General features: G+C 36.3%; 1 protein-coding gene and 1 non-coding gene across 2 annotated transcripts in view; both read right to left on the reverse strand.

Moving 5' to 3' along the window:
• DNAH14 (dynein axonemal heavy chain 14) overlaps window positions 1-25,572 on the reverse strand; it is a 204,067-nt gene that overhangs the window by 28,661 nt on the left and 149,834 nt on the right. Inside the window, exons 62-71 of the mRNA XM_074316462.2 lie at window positions 19,985-20,116; window positions 19,498-19,593; window positions 16,480-16,620; window positions 14,891-15,106; window positions 11,788-12,018; window positions 11,389-11,510; window positions 9,291-9,535; window positions 5,074-5,492; window positions 4,798-4,996; window positions 688-924 (exon numbers count right to left, since the gene is read on the reverse strand). Coding sequence (XP_074172563.2) covers window positions 688-924; window positions 4,798-4,996; window positions 5,074-5,492; window positions 9,291-9,535; window positions 11,389-11,510; window positions 11,788-12,018; window positions 14,891-15,106; window positions 16,480-16,620; window positions 19,498-19,593; window positions 19,985-20,116 — 2,038 coding nt within the window. The remainder of the gene's footprint in view (window positions 1-687; window positions 925-4,797; window positions 4,997-5,073; window positions 5,493-9,290; window positions 9,536-11,388; window positions 11,511-11,787; window positions 12,019-14,890; window positions 15,107-16,479; window positions 16,621-19,497; window positions 19,594-19,984; window positions 20,117-25,572) is intronic.
• LOC141568004 (U6 spliceosomal RNA) lies at window positions 18,767-18,874 on the reverse strand. The gene has a single exon (XR_012491022.2). It is a non-coding gene; the product is annotated as a U6 spliceosomal RNA (small nuclear RNA).

Below are 25,572 nucleotides of genomic sequence, written 5' to 3' on the forward strand. Positions count from 1 at the left end.
ATCATGGATTTTAAAGAAAAGCAACTTGGCAGCAACTATTAACATAAAAATGATATACTTTTGGCCCAGCAACTCCACTTCTGGCTACCTATCCCATAGAAATAAAAGTGAATGAAATATGTGTAACGATGTTTATTTATTGCACAACATAATTATATATTGTGGCAAAAATCCAGAAGCAAAATGGAGAAAAATATGGGAGGAAAACAAATTAGGTTGTATCCTGAATAGACGTGATGTGGGTGGCAGTGGCAGGAAAAAGGGAGGAGGAGAGTTCAAAGTGAAAAAACAAGGACAAGAAGTGCTAAAAATAGCAAGTCATTTAAAGCACGTTCTATTTCCTATGCAATTAAAAAAATATATCTGTTATATAAAACATATCTGTTACATAAAACACGTATCTGTTATATGCAGAGGTTTGTTCAGATTCAAGTGTCAAAACTAGGGTAGTCTATTTCACCTCTCTGAAATTTTGACTTCTCATCAGAGTTTCTCATCGACCACGACGTTCATAGTAATCATTTCACAAGACTGTCGTGAGGATTACATTAGAGAACATGAGACATGGTGACAACAGAATGTTCCTCTTTTCAGTTTTTTTTCATAATACATTGAACTACACTTACAAGTTGATAATCTACATACACATATAATCAAGTTAGACTAAAACATTGAATGCTTTCTTACTTTCCTCTGGTGATTTTTCACGGTCCTCCGATGAAGCATTTTCTGAAGAGAAGGGTACGCTCATCAGAAAATATGCAGCCTTACTGTTTTTAAAAGCATTCCATTGTGATGTATTTGATAGGAGGGATTTGCATAGAAGAGAAAATGCTTCTAGTTGACTGTTGACATATTGGCACTGCTTCCACATGGAACCTGATAACCACTGAAGATGTCGATTTCTACACGTTTCATATAAGCCTTCATGGGAAAGGAAAAATTGTCACATTGGAAGAGATATATCCTTTACCTTTTAGTTACAAAGTGGATGCTTAATAAATATTTGTTGTTGAGAAAAAGCCATTTTATATAATAATTAATTACGTAAAAGGTAACGTTTCATGGTGGTTAAAAAACAAAATTTACCATCTTAATCATTTTTAAGTGTACAGTTCAGTAAAGTATATTCATATTGTTGTGAAACAGATATCCAGAACTTTTTCTACAAATCTGAAACTCTGTACACATTAAACAACCGTTTTCCCCTCTCCCTACTCGTGGTCAACACCACTCTACTTTCTGGTTCTATGAATTTGACTTTTTTAAGATACCTCATATAAGTGGACTGATAACAATATTTGCCCTTTTTCTGACTGGCTTATATCACTTAGCATGTCCTCAAGCTTCATCCATGTTGTAGCATGTGACAGGATTTCCTTCTTTAAAGGCTGGGTAATATTCCACTGTAGGTATATACTACATTTGGTTTATCCATTCATCCATCTATGCGCATTTGGGTTGCTCCGACCTATCGGCTATTGTGAATAGTGATGCTATGAATACAGGTGTGCAAATATCTTTGAGACCCTGTTTTCATTTCTTTTGGATTTATACCCAAATATGGAATATGGCAGTTCTATTTTTAATTTTTTGAGGAACCCCCATACTGTTTGCCATTACAGTTGCATCATTTTACAATCCCACTAATGGTGCACAAGGGTTCCAGTATCAGCACAGCGTTGCCAGCACTTATTATTATTTTGATAGTAGGCATCCTAATGGGTATGAGATGATAGCTCATTGTGGTTTTGATTAGCATTTCCTAATTATTAGCAGCGTTGAACATCTTTTCATTTGCTTGTTGGCCATTTGTATAACATCTTTGGAGAAATGTTTATTCAAGCCCTTTGCCCATTTCTAAATTGGGTTATTTGATTTTTTTTGTTGTTGAGTTGTAAGACTATATATATATATATTTTATACATTAACTCCTTAACAGATATATAATTCAAAATATGTTCTCATTCCAGAGGTTGAATTTTCACTCTGTGGATTGTGGGCTTTGATGCACAAATGTATTTAAGTTTGATGTAGTTACATTTGTTTATTTTTTCTTTTGTTGCCTGTGCACTGGTGTCATATCCAAGAAATCATTGTCCAGTGTTATGAAAATTTTCTCCTATGTTTTCTTCTAGGAGTCTTATAGTTTTAGGTCTTTGTTTAGGTCTGAATCCATTTTGAGTTGATTTTTGTTTTTGGTGTAAGGGTCCAATTTAATTCTTTTGCATGGGGACATCCAGTTTTTTTGTTGAAGAGACTGACCATTTTCCATGGACTGGTCTTTGCACCCTTGTTGCAGATCATATGACTATATACACATGGGTTAATTTTTGGGGTCTCTATTTTGTTCCATTAATCTCTGGCTGTCTTTATGCCAGAACCAGTGTTGATTACTGGAACTACATATGTTGAAATCAGGAAGTGTGATGTCTCTAACTTTGCTTTTCTTTTTTAAAATTGTTTTGGTTATTTGGAGTCCCTTGTTAATTGTTTTCTGGATGTCCTGTAGCTTTTATGTCCCTTTTTTTGTTTCTTACTGCCTTTGTATTTCATGGATTTTTTTGGTAATTATATTCAATGATTCTCTTTTCATTTCCTTTTCATTCCCTTGGGACTCCAAATGAATTTTAGGAAGAAGTTTTCTATTTCTGCAAAAAATGTCATTGGGATTTTGACAGAGATTGCATTAAATCTGGAGATTGCTTTGGGTTAGTAATGGTATCTTAACAATGCTAAGTCTGCCAATCCATGAACAGGGCATGGCTTTCCATTTATCTGTGTCTTCTTTAATTTCTTTTAGTCATGTTTTATAGTTTTCAGTGGAGAAGTCTTTCACCTCCTTGGTTAGGTTTATTCCTAAGTATTTTATTCTTTTTGATGCTACTGTAAATGGGACTGTTTTCTTAATTTCCTTATCCTATGTTTGTCGTTACTGTATAGAAATGAAACTGATTTTTTAATATTGATTTTTCATGTGCTATTGATTTCTAGTTTCATTCCACTGTGGTCAGAAAAGATACTTTATATGGTTTCAATCTTCTTGAACTTGTTAAAACTTGTTTTGTGGCCTGACATGTGGTCTATCCCGGAGAACGTTCCATGTGCACTTGAGAAGAACATATCCAGGAGTGTTGCTATCATTGGGTGGAGTGTTCTGTGTACATCAGTTAGGTTCTGGTGGTCTATAGTGTTGTCCAAGTCCTCTACTTCCTTATTGGTCTTGTGTCTGGTTGTTCTACCCATTATTATTATTTTTTTTCCAAGTCAAGCTGTTGTCCTTTCAATCTTAGTTGTGGAGGGTGCTGTTCAGCTTCAAGTTGTTGTCCTTTCAGTATTAGTTGTGGAGGGCGCAGCTCAGCTCCAGGTCCAGTTGCTGTTGTTAGTTGCAGGGGGCATAGCCCACCATACCATGCAGGAGTCGAACAGGCAACCTTGTGGTTGAGAGCACACTGGCCCATGTGGGAATCGAACCGGCAGCCTTCAGAGTTAGGAGCATGGAGCTCTAACTGCCTGAGCCACCGGGCCGGCCCCTGTTCTATCCATTTTTGAAAGGACGGTACTGAAGTCTCCTACTGTCATTGTGTTGCAGCTATTTCTCCCTTCAATTCTGTCAATGTTTGCTTCATATAATTAGCAGCTCTGAGGTTTGATGCATAAAAATTCATCATTGTAACATCTTCTTGAAGAATTGACCCTTTTATCATTATACAATGTCCTTCTTTGTCTCTTACAATTTAAGTTTTTGCCTTAAAAATCTAATTTTCCTCATATTAGTACTGCCACTTCTACTCTTATCATTTGCTTAGAATATCTTTCTCCATCCTTTCACTTTCAACCTATGTGTATCCTTAAATTTAATGTAAGTCTCTTGTCGAGAGCGTGTAGTTATATTCTGTTTTGTATTCATTAAGCCAATCTATGTCTTTTGAACAGGGAGTTTAGTCCATTTACATAGTTATCTGTAGGGAAAGATTTACTACTGCCATTTTGTTAATTGTTTTTTGGATGTCCTGTAGCTTTTATGTCCCTCTTTTTGTTTCTTACTGCCTTTGTATTTCATGGATTTTTTTGGTAATTATATTCAATGATTCTCTTTTCATTTCCTTTTGTGAATACTCTACAGATGTGTGTGTGTGTGTGTGTGTGTGTGTGTGTGTGTGTGTGTGTGTGTTTACTCTATTAGGGTTCTCCAGAAAAACAGAATAGGACATATTTAGAGATACGTGAGGAGATTTATTGTAGAAATTGGCGCCCATGATTAGGGAGGCATTTGCCTTGAGGATGGCCCTCGCCAACATGGATGGGCACCATCCAATCCAGTGAGGAACTAACCAGGAGAAAACAACTGAGAAATGGCAAAATAACGCTCTTCGCTTGAGCTTCACCTTCTTCTGCTCTCAGATGATCTTTGGATCCAGACCAGACTTAACACCATCAGCTCCTCTGGTTCTCACGCTTTTGAACTCAGGCTGAATTACACCCCTAGCTTTCCTAGTTCTCCAGCTTACAGATCATGGGACTTCTCAGCCTCCATAATCATGTAGATTAAGATGACAATAACTATAGCAATTGCCATTTATTTATTCATTCATTCCAAAACTACTGAGTGCCAATTATATGCTCAACAGTGTAGGGGATACAATGATGAATTAGACATTGCACGTATCTCAAGATGCCTTCAGTTTGATAAATATAGAAGCACTGAGTTGGAGCACCTTAGAAATCTTTTAGTATTTTTCAGGGAAACGTGTATAATGGGTTTTTACTAAATCGAGAGCAATTACTTTTACTTACTATCAAGTCTAGGCTGGGGCATCACACCTGGAATATTTATCCATATGCCAGAATATAAGAAGATGTTCCATTCTTTATCTGGTAGGAAGCCAATGTCATCCTGAAGTAGACTTTCATTAGCCTTGTGTTGCATGATTGTAGTACAAAGCAGAAAGGAGAAGCAAAGTTTATGCTGATTAAATAGAGCCGAAGAGACCACCTATGGGGAACACATAACTGTTAGATTAATCTGTCTATTAAATACATTTTCAAAATTCACATGAAAGAATGTCTCACCTTAAAAATATTTCTTGTCAACACATTTATTGAATTTTTAAGATGCCTCTCTAAGGGATTTTCCTCACATTTTAACTTAGGTTCTTTTGAGAGATTTGCAATTTCCTGAACTTCTTTCGGAGACCTTTTCTCCCTTTTGAAACTGTGTTCTTGTTCTTTGCTGCTGGAAACTACTGATAACGCAAAAACTTGATGAAACCAGTCTAGGGAGAACTGGTACATGTAATTGATTTGTGTCAGACCAGCCACCAGAAAGTAGAGCAGGGCACCTCGAGTAGCAATGGGGAGATAGTTTTTACGAATTGCTTGAATTTCACTTTCTGCTTTTTCTGCTGCATTGATGCGCTTTGAAATTTCATTTGAAGTAATTTTGGATTCTCTTAAGAGGTCTACAATTTCCTCATCATCTAATACACATCCTAAAGAAAAACAACAAATAAATTTAAATAAATAAAAACCGCTGGACCATTAAATGGCAGTTTCCTCATTCTGTACTCTTTATGTAAGAGTTTTTACTGTTGGTTTTTTGTTGGTTCTATTTCAAAGATGAGCTCTTAGGTTAAGATGTCATATTTCTAATAAGTTTGATAACTAGCACACATGCCCCCCTTCTCACTCCCTCATCTCTTCTTTATATAACTTTAGTGTTTGTGGATTCTATTTTTTATTATAGGCTCATGAAAAGTAGTCATTCCATCATAAGGAATACATTTCCACTGTGATCCGCTACACATATAGAAAATAAAAATAAAATTTCCATAAAATAACAAGTGTACCATTATTTCATGTGATACACCGTGATACTGTCTATTGTATTCTATTTTTTAAACAAATAAAATTGATAATGGCCAATGAAATTGATTTCTCATCCCAGTAGTTGGCTTCCACTTACCTTTTGAAAAAACACTGCTCTAGAAACCCAGATAATAATAATTCTATCCCTTTGACATATTTAAGACAGCTCTCATATTTCTATTATAAATGCTACTGTTTTATTGGTTGTTTATTCCCATTTTCCTCAAGTGCTTTTTTTTTTTTAATGATATGATTTCTAGAACCCTCATCACTCTTGATACTTATCTCTGGATACATTTCAGTTTGAAAAGAGACCTCTTAAAATGTGGTATCTGGAACTAAGTACAGATTAACAGGACCGTTGTAGGAAACTATGGGATTATTACCTTCCATGATCTGGAGACCATCTTGTTACTGAGGTAGGCGAAGCTTGACCTAAGCTGTGGGCACCCCCCGTAGTCCCCACCCTACCACACCATTGCCCACAGGGGCTGGGGAGTCACACCAAAGATAAAATATTTACAAAGAGGTAGTAAGTACGACCTATTTTACTAGAACCGAAAAAGAAGTAGGAAAAATACATACAGGTTAAAGGAGTCTTTTTCTTTAGTGTTTTCCAAGAACACTTTTTGTTAAAACCACTATTAGTAAAAGGTTAGTCTTTTAAATATCCTGGACTCTAATATGAGGAACAAATGGTAGGGAATAAACACCAAAGGAATAATAACAGCATATAGTGCACTGGTGTGTATTATTGTAAAGAACTTTCCTTTGTCTCAACAAATCTATCTTTTCTCCAACTTAGGCAAAAGTTATAGCAAAATATGTCATTTGTGATCTAATGGTTCATAAAATGGGAGTGGCTGTGCTTCTGAATCTTGTAAGCTCCATTTTGCACCTTCTATGTATATCACCTAATATTTAGATGTCCTGGCTTTGCTCCCTAAGAAGTTACCAGCTAATGATGTCAATCTTACAAGAGAAATGGATATGGAAACCTTGTCATTATCAGAAGCATGGCTTAGTCACGTGTTACAAAGAAACAGCTTATAAGGTGAAAATTATAGAAAAGGAATAAAGTCAGATCCTTCCAGACATAAATGCGTCTTTAAAATTTCATATGAAGAAATATCACAGACATTACCTGCAGTAAGATTTTTACTGATACATCCCCTTGGGCAAGGGAAGTAAGAGGAAAAATAAACATGTGGGATTACATCAAACTAAAAAGTTTTTCACAGGAAAGGAAACCATCAATAAAACAAAAAGGGATCCTACTGAATGGGAGAAGATATTTGCCAATGATATATCTGATAAGGGGTTAATATCCCAAATTTATAAAAAAACTCACTCAATTCGACTCCAAAAAAACAAACAACCCAATTAAAAAATGGGCAGAGGAATGAAGAGACATTTTTCTAAAAAGGACATACAGATGGCAAATAGACATATGAAAAAATGCTCAACCTCACTAATCATTAGAGAAATGCAAATAAAAACCATAATGAGATACCACCTCACCCCAGTCAAAATGGCTACTATCAATAAATCAACAAACAACAAGTGCTGGCGAGGATGTGGAGAAAAAGGATCCCTTGGTGCACTGTTGGTGGGATTGCAAATTGGTGCAGCCACTATGGAAAACAGTAGGGAGGTATCTCAAAAATCTGAAAATGGAACTACCTTATGACCCAGCAATTCCACTCCTAGGTATCTATCCAGAGACATCCAAAACTCTAATTTAAAAACCATGTATGCACTCCTATGTTTATTGTAGCACTATACACAATAGCCAAGACATGGAAACAACCGAAATGCCCATTGGTAGAAGACTGGATTAAGAAACTGTGGTATATTTATACAAGTATTATGCAGCCATAAAGAAGAAGAAAATCTTACCATTTGCAACAACATGGATGGACCTAGAGAACATTATGTTAAGCGAAATAAGTCAGACAGAGAAAGACAAATACCATATGATCTCACTTATCTGTGGAATCTAAAGAAAAGAATAAATGAATGAACTAATCAGAAACAGTCTCAGAGACATAGAGGAAAAACTGAGGGTTGCTAGATGAGGGGGGGGTGGGAATAAGGGGGAAGGTGAGGGGATTAGAAAGCACAGTCGGTAACCACAAGATTGCCACGGGGATACAAAGGTCAATTTGGGGAATGTAATCAATAATGTAAAGATTTTGTAGAGTATCCGATGGACACTTGTCTCATTTGGGAGACCACCTCAGGGATGATGTAGATGCCTGATCACTGCACTGTACACCTGAAGCTGAAGCTGAACAATAATGAATGTCAACTACAATTTTATATATATATATATACAGTTACAAGAAGTGGAGTACAGTATTAGGAATAGAGACAGTGGAAATGTAATGGCTGTGTGTGATGTCAGAGGGGTAGTGGATGGGGGGCGGGGGGTTGTCACTGTGTGAGGGATACAAATGATAAATGTCTAACTATTACATTGTTTTGTGCACCTGAAACTAATACAATGTTAAAAAAAATTTCATATGAATAAATATACTTCTAAATGAGGATTTGTCCATATTTCTACTGTCATTGAAAGTTCCAACCTGTAGCTGGTCTGTTGAAAGTACAGGTGACCCCCTGGGCTTGTGACTGGCGTCTGAAATAGGCGTTAGGGGGCAGTCTTATAGGACAGAACGCTTAACCTGTGGAATCTGATGCTAGCTCAGGAAGATAGTGTAGAATCGGGTAGAAGGGAGGACACCCAGCTGGTTTCGCATTGCTTGTTGGTATGGGAGGGACCCCCTCCTCCATTTTGAAACTGGGTATTCTGAAAACCTTTTAGGAGCAGCTATATCAGTGTGCCCCAGAAACTTATAATGCTTTATATTTAGTTGTTCAGAAATTATATTGTCTACTTTAAAAGACTACGGTTTCTTAGACATTTCTTGTGCTGAAAAGGGAAATGATTTCCACTGCTCTTTCCATAAACATCCTTTTTCAATGGGATATACATATAAGTTACTGAATTGTGTCCTTTTATAGTTTGGTTATTAATGCTTGGGGAAAACTTAATCTGTTGGTCCCTCTAATCTAACCTGATTTACCTAACAGAGTCAGGTCCCTGAAGTATAGGCACAGAGTGAGGAAGAAACTAACCAGTCTCCATAGGATTTCCTTACAACTTATACCGATGTATGGTGGCAAATGTCCTATGACATGAACTAAAGCAGAGTTAGAAGCAGAGGAACATCAAAATTCACAATGTTTTACTTTTAGAAATGGGGTGATTCACCTATATTAATCAGTTATTTGGTGAAAATGGAGATTTGTTCGTTTGGTGCCAATTCAGGATACAGTCTGTAACTTTTAGTCTGTAACTTTTATTGCGTCCTTCACAAAGGTATGCAAAGGTCTCCTAATATGACTAAATAACTTACCCTGTGTGTTCTGCAGTAAATTTAATGTTTTCTGCTCCAGTTCTTCAAGAGTCATAGTGTCAAGAGAAATACTCTTCAATAGGTGGAAACGCTGATTTTCTAAATGAGGAACTTCATGAGTTAAAATAGTAGATAAGAGCTGATCTTGCAAACCTTGGAATGTTACCATAAAGTTGATCATAGTAACAAAATTATAAACTGATGGAGAAAAATGGGGGTTGTCTATTTCTGTAGACATGTATAACCTAAAACACAAGAAAGGCACCCGTTATTCAAAGGATGTGCAGAGGAAAAATATGAAACATTTATTTACTAATGGAAAAAATACTTCTCCTGGAAATAAACAAGATTAATTTTTAGTGTTGTTTCAGCCTTGTACACAAGTGGGCTCTCAATTTATACTATGCGAATACATTTGCTATTTATGACTTTAAAAATATAACCATAAATTATGTCCATGCTCTTTTTGGTCTTAGCAAAAGGACAGAGTAAAGAAAAATGCTAAATAGTAGGAGTTTAGCCCTGTGATCCCTGTAAAGTCTATGGTTTTCACCCAGGGTAGGAAGCCAATGGAGGGATCTGAGTAGAGGACAGACATGGTCTGTTTTTAACAGGATCCCTCTAACTGCTATCTTGAGAGTAGTCTGTGCAGGAGCAGGAGGTGGGCAAGGAGGCTGGGAGACACGTTAAAATGTGCGCGACGAAAGGTGGCTTGGAGTAGGGTGATACCAGTGGCAGTGGATCATGGATCTTGTTTAGTCTTCACTGTAACCCAATAAAACAGGGACAATCCTCTTTCTGTTTTAGAAAAGGTGAAACTGAGGCTTAGAGAGGTTCAATAAGTTGTCCGTACCACATGGCCAGGAAGTGACAGAGTGGGGGATCTGTTGCCAGGGTGCTGTCTAAAACACTGCCCTCCACAGTCGCCTCAAACACCCAATTCAAACATGGGGGCCAGGTTGTCAATTCAGGAAAATGTTACTCTGTTAGCATTTCTAGAGCTGTTGTTTAATGAATCATATAATATTCAGTGAGAAAGAAAGAATGGGTTAACGCAGTGTTTTCCAAAGTTCATTCTGCAGAATGCTATTTTCTGCACAGGGTTCATTAAACAAAGGGGTTTTAAGTAAGTCCTTGTAAGAAAAAAGGTTATTTAACTTTAACCAAGAGCTTTAAAGAAGTATGGGATCACTTTTTTGAGTGACACCTATTTGAGTCCCTAGAAATGTTGTTTTGAGGAATGTTTTATTAACAGAAGAAAGGAAGCTGGAAGAGAGAATTCTAAGGCGCAAGGATGTGGCGTCCCTGCCCGTGGGAGAGGGCCCAGTAGCCAGCAGATTTACGAGTCAGGACCAGGTGGTCAGGAGCCAGTGTATCAGAGGCCATGGAGAGAAGTGAACCGCGCCAGGCGAGGGAGCATTAAAATCATCTTCTCATTCTCTTTGCTGGTTACTTGCTGACCCAGCAACTTTCTGCTTATGCAGTAAAGGAGAGAAGGCATGTGAGCGACAACTCCAATGTCTTATTCATTTGGGAATCATATTTTTGTGGTAATTAAATTTGACTACATCAGAGTGCTTTGCGAAGCTGTCCGGTGGGAGTTGAATTCCTGAAGACCCATTACTGCTTGGGTCATGGAAACAATGTTTTTATCCGTCTAGGCAAAAATCTCTATTTTTTCACTCTAGATATCAAATACGAATTTTGGGATTTTTTTCATGAAGGCAGCTTTTCCTGCCCAAATAAAGTGTTAGGCAAACAGATCAAATCAAACTCCTCCAGAGCCGGTGAGACCAGGCTTTCTGCTGGTTGCCCTTCCTTCCTGCACAGCTCTGAAGACATGCAGCTAACTGGGTTCATCAGGCACATTCTGAAAGATACTGGTTTGCAGTGACTTAATAAATAAAAGTCTGTCCTCTATTCTGTATACTAATGAACAAAGCACAAAAATTGGAAACATGAAAATAAAAAGAACATTCAAAATGCAGTCTGACTTTTTCCTCCAGGAGAAGCTTATCAGGACTGAAAAACAGGATCTTCAATATTGTTTGTCTCAAAAAATATAAACGCTTGACTCAGTTTAACTACGAGACATTACCTAAATTTGGAATTGTAGTCAATCTCCGAATCACCAACCCTTATGAAATATTGCCCTCTTTTCTGATAGATGTCCTTCTTCAAAATTGCCTTTAAACTCGGAGCTAATGTTTCAGGGAGATTCTGAAAAACCCAATAGATAAAAATGAAAAACGCATCTTACTACAAATAAATCAGTTGAAAAGACAGTTTTAAAAAATGTAAATCTTGTCACTATCTGGACACCAGTGAAAGCTCTGAGAGAACTGAACATTGAAAACTCACTGTATGAGTATGTATGCAAGTATTTTTCCCCTGACAAAGTTATCTGTCATTTAAAGCTCTCAGTCTTTATGCCCAGTGCATAAATATATGTGTCAACTGCTTGGAATTAGGGAATTAGGCAATTGTGTACAAACACCTGCAAGAGGACACTCCCTCCTATTTTCATAGCGTTTTCTATTTTTTGGATGTAATTGCTATCCTCAGAGGAGAGCTCTTGCAGCTTAGATCCTTCCATCCGACGGATCCAGGTGTGGGCTTGCTTATGGGGGTCGATTAGCAGTGGCCACTGCAGGCCGTGCTTGACCAAGATAGCATTCTCTGTGGAATACTGATCAAGAGGTAGCCCCTGATGATACCACTGATGGATCTGGAATGAAATCATTAGAGTTTTCAGTGTATCATACACTTCTTTGTATCTTCAATATCCTACAAGATATACCTGCCCATTAGTCACTTAACAGTCATCTCAGTTATCAGATCAATTGTTGTGCTGTTGCAGAGCTTATGTTCAAGTAACCCTTATTTAACTTAAAAATGGCCCCCAAATACAAGAGCAGTGATGCTGGTAATTCAGATATGCCAAAGAGAAGCCATAAGTGAAAAGGTATGTATGTGTATATATATCAGGAGTGCCCCCAAAATGTATATACATGACTTGTAGTCATCTTTTCTTATCAGTATATACTGAGTATTACAATTTTAATAGTTTTTTCTTTTCTTAAAATGTGTATATGTTTTTTTGGCACCCTCTGGACATATGCACATATATAACACCCCAGTATATATAGGGGTTGGTATTATATGTGGTTTCAGGCATTCACTGGGGGTCTTGGAACATATACCTTCAGATAAGGGGGGAACTACTGTACACTGGATCTATACATTAATTTGGAAAAAACTGGCAACTTCAGAATATTGAGTTTTCCAATTCATGAACACGGTATACCTCTTCGTTTACTTAGGTTTCTTAAAATTTATCTCAACATTTTAAGGTTTTATTTCCATGAGTTTTACACAACTTTTTGATAGATTCATTTTCATGCTATGATAAATGGTATCTAAAAACATCATTTACCCTGTCTGTTGTTGGTGTAGAGAAATGCAATTGGTTTTTGTATATTGACTTTAATTGCTAAACTTTTATTAATGCTCATGATATACCTACATATGCTCTTGGATTTTCTAGGTACATAATATACCACCTGAAAAATTTATATATATATATTTTTGTTTCTTCTTTTCCAATCCTAGGATCTTTTATCTCGTTTTCTTGCCGTACTGCACTGTCTAGGATCTCTGGTAGTGTTAAATACAAGTAGAGATAGTGGACGACCCTTTGTCATGTTTCCAGTCTCAAAGGATTGGAAACCTTTCACCAATGCTTCATTGTTTTCAATTCCGATTTTTTCTTTGACCTATGGTTAGTTAAGGAGCGTTTCCAAATTTCCATAAAGATGAGGATTTTCAAAGAAATCTTTAATGGCTGACTTCTAGCTTACTTGCATTTTAATTTCATGATCAGATAACATGCTCTGTCTGATTTAAGTCCTTAGACATTAGCTGAGATTTTATTTGTGGTCCCTTACATGGTCAATTTTGGTAATGTTCTCTATGTGCTCGCATAGAAAGTCAAACATGCAGGTGTTGGCTGCAGTGTTCTATATATGCCTATTAAATTCATTTGTTGATGTTGTTCACATCTTCTCTATTCTTTCTGATTCTTGTGTTCTTTTTTTATGTTACAGAAAGAAGTGTGTTAAAATCTTTCACTATGGGGGATGGCCCGGTGGCTCAGGCGGTTAGAGCTCCATGCTCCTAACTCCGAAGGCTGCCTGTTCGATTCCCACATGGGCCAGTGGGCTCTCAACCACAAGGTTGCCGGTTCAACTCCTCGAGCTGCCTCCCGGATGGCTCAGTTGGTTGGAGCACAGGCTCAACCACAAGGTTGCCAGTTCAATTCCTTGAGTCCCGCAAGGGATGGTGGGCAGCGCCCCCTGCAACTAAGATTGAACACGGCACCTTGAGCTGAGCTGTCACTGAGCTCCTGGATGGCTCAGTTGGTTGGAGTGTGTCCTCTCAACTACAAGGTTGCTGGTTCGACTCCTGCAAGGGATGGTGGGCTGCATCCCCTGCAACTAGCAACAGCAACTGGACCTGGAGCTGAGCTGAGCCCTCCACGGCTGGGACTGAAGGGACAACTTGACTTGGAAAAAAGGCCTGTAAGTACACACTATTCCCCAATAGAGTCCTGTTCCTCTTCCCCAATAAAAAAAAAATCTTTAGAAAAACAAAATCTTTCACTGTGATTATACATTTGCCTATTTTTTATCTGTAGTTCTTTTAATGTTTGTTTTATATTATTTGAGGCCATGTTATTAGGTAAAAAAAAATTTAGAATTGTTAACATATTCTTGGAGAATTAATTTTTACTGCAACATAAGCTTATATAATTCTAGTAATCCCTTTCTGCCTTAAAGTCTATTTTGTCCTTTTTAAAGTAATCTATGGTAAATTTCCTCCTATTTTCTACTGCCTATTTTTATGTTTTAGATGTATCCTTTCTAAATAACATATGGTTTCTGTTTCGTGTTTCGGTTTATATTCTTATACAGTCTTACAATCTTAGCCTTTTAACCAAACCACTTAGTCTATTGTCATCTAATATAATTGTTGGGTTTAAATTTGTTATTCATATTAGGAAAATAAGAAGTCAATATTTGCTTCTGAGACTTCGTAGGTTGAATGGTCAGTTTAAGTTGTGTTTTCAGCAGGGGAACCAATTTAAAATTACTCTTTGGGGATGAAAAAAAAGTGTTTTTTTTTTATCCTTTCAACATCAGCATAGAACTTACATAGATAAATGTTTACTGATAAGTTAATAAATGTGAGTTCTATATTTTTGGCCATTTCTAAGACTACTACCTATAGTTTAATAAATTCACCAATTTATTAATGAAAGGAGTTTCAGGGCGAGAAATTGGCTATATTTATTAAATAGGTCAGTAAGATTACAAAGAGAAAAAGGATATTTTGTGACTTTTGCTCAGAGTATGAGAAACAGGAGATATAACTAGTTGGGGCATTAGAACTACAACTTAAAAACAATTTTAAGGCCTGGAACAACAGTATTTTCATTTATCAACATAATTTGGGGAAAAGATCCAAGCCAAATAAATGCACACACATGCAAAATCCAAGTCAATAATAGTAGCCACTTAACTGAATAGAAAAGTTTCTACCTCATGTTTTTGTGCCATGACTTCAATTAAAGAAAAGTTAGAAGACAAAGAAATGTTATTTTCAGTGCAAAGATTCTCCCACTTATTCACAATCAACTGGCGAAATTCTGCTGTTAACACTCCACTGTAGACAATGCATGCTGCTGAAATAAGTATGTCACCCCAAATTCCTTCCAACTTGTTGTCTATTTGATTGATTATTTCTTGCCATCGAGTCTAAATGTTAAAGTAAAAATGAGTTATTGATATTTGCTATAAAATATATTATTATGAGACATTTTGGATCTTAATGGTCTCCAAGTTAGATCTATCACTCTTATACTGTAGTTATATTATACTTAATAATGGACAATATTAAAAAACAAACTTTTTTGAGGGGAACATGAATCCTATTCTTGGGTTTGTCAATAGTGTCATATTTGCTCAGATTGATAGCCATTTCAAATCTTGTGTGTAATAAATCAGGGTAATTAAAAAAATCAATTCATTATATTACTAATCGTGCTCAATAATAATAGTGACCAATATTGACTGAAGCCTTACTTATCTGACACTTTCCTTTGAAAACCTCATTTGACTCTTTCAGTATCCTGTCAAATACAAGCCACTGACTTCATTTTAAGGTGAGGAAGTTGAAGTGTAGAGAAGTTAAGCAACTTGCTAAAATCACAAAGCTTCTGAAGGGTGTAGCTGGGGTCTGGCTGTATGGCCTCCTTCCACAACCATGTATGTGCTGAACTGGTCAATAAGTGAAGCACGCTGAGCAAGAACCTCTCTTTGGCAGCCTAAACTCTGGGATAATGCTGATGCTCCACTGCCTCTCAACATATACTTGGCTCTCAAGGACATTGATCGTCTTCAAGGGAAGTTGTCTCCCTCTGATTGGTCTGATTTCATAACTTTCTTCTTCCTGCCCTGTAGGAGTCTTCCATGATATGTATCTATTCAAATAATTAAACTAAATTAAAATTATCTTGAGAATTTTGTAACATCTTTTGAGATAGCTGAGGTATGACTAAACCAGGATTCTAGTCAGCTCAGTAGGGATTCAAGTATAGAGAAGGAAGACGAATTAGAAGAGAAGTAAAAAGATAAGAGATGTCAGAAGATTGACAGAACAAAATAAAATTTTCTTTTTCCTTCCTAGTGACATCTCTTCCCTTCCAGCCTACCCATCTTTTATTCTTTCAGCTTGGGTTGCTCCTGTGCTAGAAAAAGGAAAACTCTGACATACTCAGAAAACACTGACAGTTTACTTTGGGCCACAGAGACAAGAGTGTCCTGCTGCCTAGGACCGAGAGAAAACAACTGCTGATCTTTGTAGTCCGTTATCTCTGTTTCAGGACTACTTGACCAGGACTCCTTCATTTTTATCTGAACAGGACTGCTGATTGATCTCAATAAGAAAATGAATAGTAAAATAGTTTCAGGAGCTATATATACATACATACATATATATACATCGATATCTATATCCATATGTATCTATATCTCTCTCTATATATGGCCTTCTATGAAAATAGCATCTTGGAGTTTGTCAAGTCAATTAGAAATTAATGAAGGAGATAGAAAACAAAAGAAAGTCATGCCTTCTCATCCTCCAGGGCAGTTAGTAAGATAGATGCACACTGCAAGCGCCTGGTGGCCTGTTTTCTTCGATTTGCTAATAGTTCTTTTTCGGCAACAATATCTTTGTAAGCTGCCTGCAAACACAGCAGATGTTCTTCAATCTAAAAGACAATTCATTATTGAGACAAATCTTACTCTCATTTTGCATCAAGAGCTTATTCAAATTTATATAAATATAGTATGTAACCACTTCATTTTCACATCTCGAAAAATCTTCCAGGAAAGATGGATTATATTACCAATGAAAATGTACATCATATTAATTAAATGAATGATTCCTTGACATAGAAGTTTGTTTTAGATGTTATTTAAAACAATCTTCCTCAGTAGATTTTCTTATAATCTTAGCATTTGATTCATCCATTTCTGATTTATTTTTCACACAGAAAATTTTATATCATATTCAGGTTCTTTCTCTAAGAAAATGATTGAACTTTTTTCATCCCAGATTTACTGACCAGCCCAGAAGAGCTAATGAATTTTTGTAGTTATGCTGGTAGGATGAATTGATTATTAAATTATCCCTAGGCTGTAAGGAACATGTTTTCATGAATAGCTGATAATTTTATTAAATTACCACTTATCTTGATAATACCATTGCTCCAAAACATTTGGTGAATTCTCATAGAAATGATGGCTTAAGGATATAACCCAAAGTTTTGGCCCTGTTAAGAAAAACCTCCCCTGGGCATTCTTTAAAATCCTTATCAACTTCTGTTGTCATGAAGTCATCTTGTCCAATCCACACTGATGTAATGTTTGTAACAGTCACTTGAGAAGTAATTATAAGTTGTCCAATATTCTCTCAAGTTGTGATCTTACAGTTTTATTATCCTTGTATTGATATTTATATTTTTGAAAGATTTCCATGTCTCAAAATCTTGGAACACAGAGCTTAGCATGGAGACTTGAACATGGCATATACACACAATTATGCATATGTATATATATACACACATATATACATGTATTTATATTTGCACCACAATTACTTTTTCACCAACCACACACATATATATATATATATATATATATATATATATATATATATATTCCAAAGTTTTGGCTTATATGGTTGGTACAAAAGTAACTGTGGTTTAAAAGGTCAAAAATTGCAAAAACCACAATTACTTTTGCACCAACCTGATATATATTAAAAAATACATATACATATATATGTAAAATTGTGCTTCTTGAATACAGCTTGTGATTCGTAATTTCTCCTCCTATTTTAAAGATCCTGATGAAAATACCTAATTTTTACAAAAAATACATACATTAGCTACTTTTGGCATGCTTAACTTTAGTGACTTATTATTTATTCCTGGTTCACCCATAATAATTATTCAGTTGTTTACTCTTTTATATATTATGTTGTTTTGTTTGCTTGTTCATTCTCCCGTTTTGATTCCTCTGAGAAGACTCTCTTGCTACTCATGACCTAGTGAGTTACTTAAATATTCAAGTGCAGGGCTTACAGATTCCATTAAACACATGAAATTTCTATTATATGACAGGCACTGTGTTCCCTCCAGGTAACAGTTTTAATGAATGCTCATGCAATATAGTAAGTTCTGGCATTTTCCCTAAATTCCCAAGATTTTTCAGAAATATTTTTTATATTAGGATCCAGGTGAACAAAAGATTTACTTTTAAAATGGGAGACAGTACATAGCTGAGTGAGGAAAAAAACCTCAATAAGACAGTGTAAAACCAATGGCGTGAACTATGTACTATACTTAATTTAAAATATAAGTGTAAAATGTACATTTTAAATATACTTATTTGAGTTCCATCAGTTAAAATATTAGAAAATATTAGGAAGCCTGTGGTTGAGAGCTGGAAGGGAATGTGGAGTATTAGTGAGTAAGAGTCTAACTGAAATTTACAGTTTGTCTCTCTTGGCTACCATTTCATAACAAAAACCAAAACAACATTATATATAAATAACCATTTGTTGAATAAATAAATGAAAATGCTAAACACACACACAAAATCATGGACATCAGGAGAACTGAGTAAATACCAAAATTGGACAAAACCTTCAAACAAAGCCCAATACTTTTTAGGTATCTGCGTTTGTGAGCAACGCCTGTGGGGCCAGGCAGGTCATATAAAGGCTCGAGTAAGTCAGGATCTTATTATAGCCAAGTGAGAATGCTAGCCCAGGGTGTCCAGACTGCCTACATTTTCAAGAGAACATAGAAATTCAGATTTTTAAATGTAACCCCCAGATTGAAACTTGTTTTTAATATGGAACGTTTCACACATTTTGCGTATCATGCTTGCGCAGTGGCCATGCTAATCTTCTCTGTATCGTTCCAATGTTAGTATATGTGCTGCCGAAGCGAGCACCAGATTGAAACATTTTGATAGCTATATCTCACTGTAGGGGGTGGGGAGAAAAACTGTACAGGCCAAACAAAAGATGTCCAATGGGCTGAACAGGCCTGCGGGACGGCCACCTCTGCAGTGTATTACTGCATTCACTCTCGAAGTGCAGGTGAGCTCAACACGGGCCAGGGATTGGTAGTCTCATTTCTAGTTCTAGGTCTCACAATGATACTCTGCTTTAATTTAAAACCAAGACTTTTAAGGAATAACCATGTCTTTATGAAGCAAAAGAGTAACTGATATAAAGCAGTTTTTTAAGAACACAGATTGATACTGAGTGTCAGTAACTTTAATAGACTAAAGTTACAAATATTTCCTGGGACAAATTTGGTAAAATAGTAAATTAGCATACTATTGACATTATCAATTAACATTACTGAGTATTTTATTACGTGGCCGGTACTAAGATCTTTACATATAGTATCTATATTCTTTACTTAGTCATAATTAATCTCTTACCACCTTTATTATTATCCCCATTTTATCTTAAACAGATAAGCTCTAGTGAGATCATGACTTTTGCCTGATGTTTTTATCTAGTTCATAAAGGTGTCAACAGTTTAACAAGTGAAAACATTTCTTACCAGCTGTAAACCTCTTTGTTTTTCAGCCAATCTTTGTTGTGCAATTTTTAGAACATTTTGGGCTTCAGCTACTTGCATTTGTTTGGGGGCCACCAGCTGAAAAAGAATGTCACAACCCTTATGTGCTAAAAAAAAGTCGTTTACTTTTAAAAATGCCACTTATGCTTAAAAGGCATTTGTAAGTGTCAACTCTTAAAATTAACTTTCCTAGAATTATGTGTAGAAAAGAAATATAAAGTAGTTTGATAGGGTGAAACATATTAAAACAAATAAAAGAATAGCATAGTTGCCATAAATAAAGAATTTGACAGAAGCACTTGATATCCGTGTAAGTTAGTGTAATATATTCGATTAAAGTGTTTTTCATTAGGTATTCTTTCCACAGACGTTCACTTGAGCGTTGTTCAATAAACATGATTTCTGGATGTTTCATCACTATGATGTGTCACTTCCAAATTGTTAGAGACAGTAGGAGAAAAAAGCATACCTTCTGTACTTCATGGTAGTTGTTCAAAGCTATCACCCACTGGCACATAGAGCAACAAGCAACAGAAACAAGAGCAACCTTGTTTGGGTTAAAATCAGGTAACATTAAAATTTTTTTCAGCTTCACGAAAACCTAGAGAGAATACAATTCGTGTATTACGTGAAAAAGTAATATTATTGATCTGAAGTTTTCCCCAATCTACATTAGAACGACATTTTATTTCACGTAAGGAATATCAACTATTCTTCAACAGTAGAATCAAAGACATACTGAGGTACAAACTGGCGTTAGTACCAGTAATGATTTTAAGAAGGGGGGAAAACCTCTATTATAAACATTTTGTCATTGCTATTGTTGTTGTAGTAGCTTTGCTATAGCTTTTAAAAAGGAACTTCATTTCAAAACAAAAAGAAAACAGGTCAACTTTCCCCAGCTGTGCGAAATTTGGTGCACACAGAGGTCTGAAGTGTCCTCCTCGTGCACCTCAGGTGGGAGGTGACTGGGGATCCCACCCCCCACCTTCTACCCCCCAGCAGTCATACTGCCAGGGCACAGTCCCTGTTCAAAGGTGTGACTAGTCAATGATCGTGGTGTAGCCTGGGACACATTGGGGTTCACTGAGGACATTCTCTAGCTTGGTTGTGTCACAAACCCACAGATCCACTTTAGCTAAATGGTGCAACCTAGTTTAGAGTTAGATATACAGTATTTCTCATCTACTTTTGGGAGCCATAATCAGAATGAAATCTTTCTCAGACTGAAATTTCTTTTCCCTTCCTTTCCAACCAGGAATTTTCTCTTTTGCCTGAAAGGACAGAACCATTTTGCTGAATAATTTAGATGGCTGGTGGTCCGTTCTCAATTTATTATTGGGGTTCTTATTATCACATGAAAAACTGTTAGGCTTTGAATCATTTCTTTGATTGAGTTATTAATTATTTTTAGCTTGAAAATCTAAACAGAACTACAGAGAATCATTTTTGCCAAGAATGCTTCAGAATGAGAAGCTGTTGCATTACCTCATGATTAATGTGGGTATCAACACGAACATTCCACTAAAAAATTCACCTTGTTCAGATACTACCCTATACTTCCTAATAGCAGAGGTCATCATTACAACCAATTACTTGCCTTATTAGCTATTTAATGTCTGTCATCCCTGTCACAATGTACGCTTCATAACATCAAGGAATGAACTGGCCTTGTAATCTATCATCCTGTCTCTCCCAAGGGAGATACCCCACAAGCATTTATTGAATGAGTTAATGGCTATCAGCCTAGGACAGTGCCATCTATATGTCTACAGATCTATCTGCCTTCCCCTCAACTTAGCTCTTAGCTCAGCTCCTATGAAATATCCCAGTTTCGATATTCTCCCAGTTCCTACATATTATCCAGTTCCACTTGTATATTTTTAGGTATTTGTTAAGGCAGCAACCACTTCTTGGTACCAAAATCTGCACTGGTCTCCTGTGGCCATTGTAACAAGCTACCACAGACTGGGTGACTTAACACAACAGCAATTCATTCTCTCACAATTTATTCTCCAGAGACCAGAGCTCTGAAATCAAGGTGTAGGTAGAGCAGTACGCCCTCTGGGGGCCGAGGGGACAATCTGTTCTTTGCCTCTTCCAGCTTCTGGTGCCTATAAGCATTACTTGGCTGGTGGCCACAGCAGTGGCGTTGGGCTTTTCTATACTTCTATCTACAGTACCTTGGTCCAAGCCCTTACAACCTCTTGCCTACCCTGCCAACTCCTTTTTCCTTTTCCTACAAGTCTTACCTGTCCAGCGTGTTCTGCCACACTCTGCTAGTGCCCTGAACTCCACAGCTGACTCCACTGCTCTGGCTGTGCTATTGAAGTCCTACAGTAAATCTATAGTCTTCTGAACTAAATCTGCTCCAGCAAAACCCTGCACTAGGTGTCCAGACTATCTTACCTCCTTGAGATTTTTTTCTGTGCTCCAATCTGTCCCCCATCTCCTCCTACATGAATTCATATTTGTAAAGTGCTCAGAACAGTGTCTGGCACAGATATATAAACATTTGTTACACAAATAAAAATAAATCTCAGAAATCCAGAGACACCGTGGAGATATCAAATCTACAGCTACATGTGAAATAATTATCTCTGAAAGAAACCCAAACACTACCTGAGTAACTTCTATGAATTGGGCAAATGAGAAAAAATACACATTGAAATAGGTGGGAGAGGCGAAGACACACTCTCACCATTAACTGCATTCTTGGTGTGGTGACCCACAACTGGAAGGGAACGCACAAACCTTAGCTTGTACCTGAGAAGTGAAGGTTTTGAACCTCACATCTGGCACCCCAACTTTTAAGACTTGCACCCGAGAGAAGAGTCACTTTGAAAGCCAACAGGGCTTGCATCCGCAAGACCCATAAGTTTATAGCAATCTGAAAAAACATTTCTTAAAGGGCTCACCAGACTCACCCATTCCAGCGCCTAGCACAGAGGCAGCTAACTGAAGACTGCCTAGAATTTCAATGAAAGAGGCCGATTTGCTTATCTTAGAGCCTGAGGGGCAGGCTTCTAATTTAATACACATCAAGGAACTTGAAATAGAACAAATGAAGCCCAAAGTTAGTAGAAAAAAGGAAGTAACAAAGATCAGAGCAGAAATAAGTGAAACAGACGCTAAAAAGTCAATAGACAAGATCAATAAAACTAATATATGTTTTTTTGAAAAAAAAACAAAAAACAAAATAGAAAAACCTGTGTCTAGAGGCACGAAGGAAAAACAGAGAGGACTCAAATAAATAAAATCAGAAATGAAAGAGGAGCCACTACAACTGATACTACAGAAATACAAAGGATTATAAGAGACTACTATGAATAATTATATGCCAACAAATTGAACAACCTAAAAGATATGGATAAATTCCTAGAAACATACAATCTACCAAAACTGAATCATAAAGAAATAGAACATCTGAACAGATTGACTCAATAATCAAAATCCTTCCAACAAACAAACGTCTGGGACTAGTTGGCTTAACTGGGGAATTCTACCAAACACATAAAGAAGAATTAATATCAACCTTTCTCAAACTCTTTCAAAAATAGAAAAAAACAGGGGAAACTTCCAAACTTATTTTATGAGGCCAGCATTACCCTGAAACTAAAACCAGACAAGACCACAAAAAAAGCAATTACAGGTCAATATCCCCAATGAACACAGATGCAAAATTCTCAACAAAATATTAGTAATCAAAATTCAACAATACACTAAAAGGATCATAAACCATGATCAAGTGGGATTTATTCCAGGGAATGCAAAGATGGTTCAACGTCCACAAATCAATCAATGTGATATATATACCGCATTAACAAAATGAAGGATAAAAATCATATGATCATCTTAACAGATGCAGAATAAGCATTTGACAAAATTCAGCATCCACTTATGCTAAAATTACTTAACAAATTAGGTATAGAGGGAATATACCTCAAAATAATAAACCATATATGACAAGTCCTCAGCTAACATCATACTCAATAAGGAAGAGCTGAAAACTTTCTTCTAAGGTCAGGAATAAAACACACTTTTATTCAACGTAGTATTGGAAGTCCTAGCCAGGGCAATTAGGCAAGAAAAAGAAATAAAAGGCATCCAAATTGGAAAAGAGGTAGTAAAACTGTTATCATTTGCAGATGACATATTATATGTAGACTACTCTAACGACTCCGCCAAAAAACTAATAAACAAATTCAGTACATTTGCAGGTTACAAAATCTGCATACCAAAAATAAAATGCATTTCTATATACCAACAATGAACTATCAGAAAGAGAAATTAAGAATTAATTAATTCCCATTTAGAATTACATAAAAAATACCTAGAAATAAATTTAACCTAGGAGGTGAAAGTTCTGTACACTGAAAACTGTAAGACATTTATTAAAGAAATGGAAAAAGACACAATAAATGGGAAGGTATTTCATGTTTATAGATTGTAAGAATTGATATTATGAAAATGTTCATGCTACCCCAAACAATCTACAGATTCAATGTAATTCTTATCAAAGTTCCTATGGTATTTTTCGCAGAAATAAAACAAGCAATCCTAAAATTTGTATGGTACCACAAAAGACCGCAAATAGCCAACGCAATTATGAGAAAGAAAAACAAATTTGGAGGCATTACACTTCCTGATTTCAACCTATTTTACAAAGCTATAGTAATCAAAACAGTATGGTATTAGCATAAAACAGACACATAGATCAATGGAACAGAATATAGAGCCCAGAGGTAAAACCATGCATATATGGTCAATTAATTTATGACAAAGAAGCCAAGAATGTACAATGAGGGAAAGGACAGTCTCTTCAACAAATGGTGAAAACTGGACAGCCACATGCAAAAGAATGAAACAGGACCCCTAGCTTACACTGTACATGACTAAAATACACTGTAAATAAACTAAAAATGGATTAAAGACTTGAATGTAAGACTTAAAGCCATAAAACTCCTCGAAGGAAAGAAAGGTGGTAGGTTCCTTTACATCAATGTCAAAGATGATTTTGGATTTGACACCAAAAGCAAAGGCAACAGAAGCAAAATTAAATAAGTGTCATATCAAACTAAAAATCTTCTGCGCAGCCAAGGAAACCATTAACAAAATGAAAAGGTAACCTATTTACTTGGAGAAAATACTTGCAAACCATATATGTGATAAGAGGTTAATATCCAAAAGATATAAAGAACTCATTCAACTCAATAGCAAATAAACAAACAACTGGATTAAAAATAGGCAGATCTGAATAGATATTTCTCCAAAGAAGATATACAGGTAAGCTGACAGATACATGAAAAGATGCTTAACATCACTAATCATCAGGGAAATACAAATCAAAACCACCAAGAGGTATCATCTCATATCTCTTAGAATGGTTATTATAAAAAAGACGAGATAACAAATGATGGTGAAGCTGTGAAGAAAAGGCAACCTTGTTCACTGTTGGTTGGAATGTAAACTGGCGCAGCCACTATGGAAAACAGTATGGAGGATCCTCAATAAAAATACAACTACCATACAACCTGGCAATTCCACTTCTGGGTGTTTCTCTGAAGGAAACAAAAACACAAACTTGAAAATACATCTGCATCCCCATGTTCATTGCAGTATATGTGTAATAGACAAGACATGGAAACACCCTAAGTGTTTATTGATGGATGAGTGGATAAAGAGAATGTGGTGAGTGTACACACACGTACGTACACACACACACACACACACACACAAAATGGATTATGATTCTGCCATGTCAAAATGCAACATGAGTGGGCCTTAGGGGCATTATGCTCAGTGAAATAAGTCAGGCAGAGAAAGACAAATACTGTATAATTTCATTTATATGTGGAATCTAAAACAAAAACCCAAATTCATAGAAACAGAGAACAGATCAATGGTTGCCAGAGGTGTGGAGTTGGGCACAGGCAAAATCGGTGAAGGTGGTCAAAAGGCACAAACTTCCAGTTATAATATAAATAATTCCTGGGGATGTAATGTACAGCATGGTGACTACAGTTAATAACTGTAGACTGCATATTTGAAAGTTGC

The sequence above is a fragment of the Rhinolophus sinicus genome, chromosome 6 (genome assembly GCF_057876585.1).
Source record: "Rhinolophus sinicus isolate RSI-liver-muscle chromosome 6, RSI-T2T, whole genome shotgun sequence".
NCBI classification, from domain to species: domain Eukaryota; kingdom Metazoa; phylum Chordata; class Mammalia; order Chiroptera; family Rhinolophidae; genus Rhinolophus; species Rhinolophus sinicus.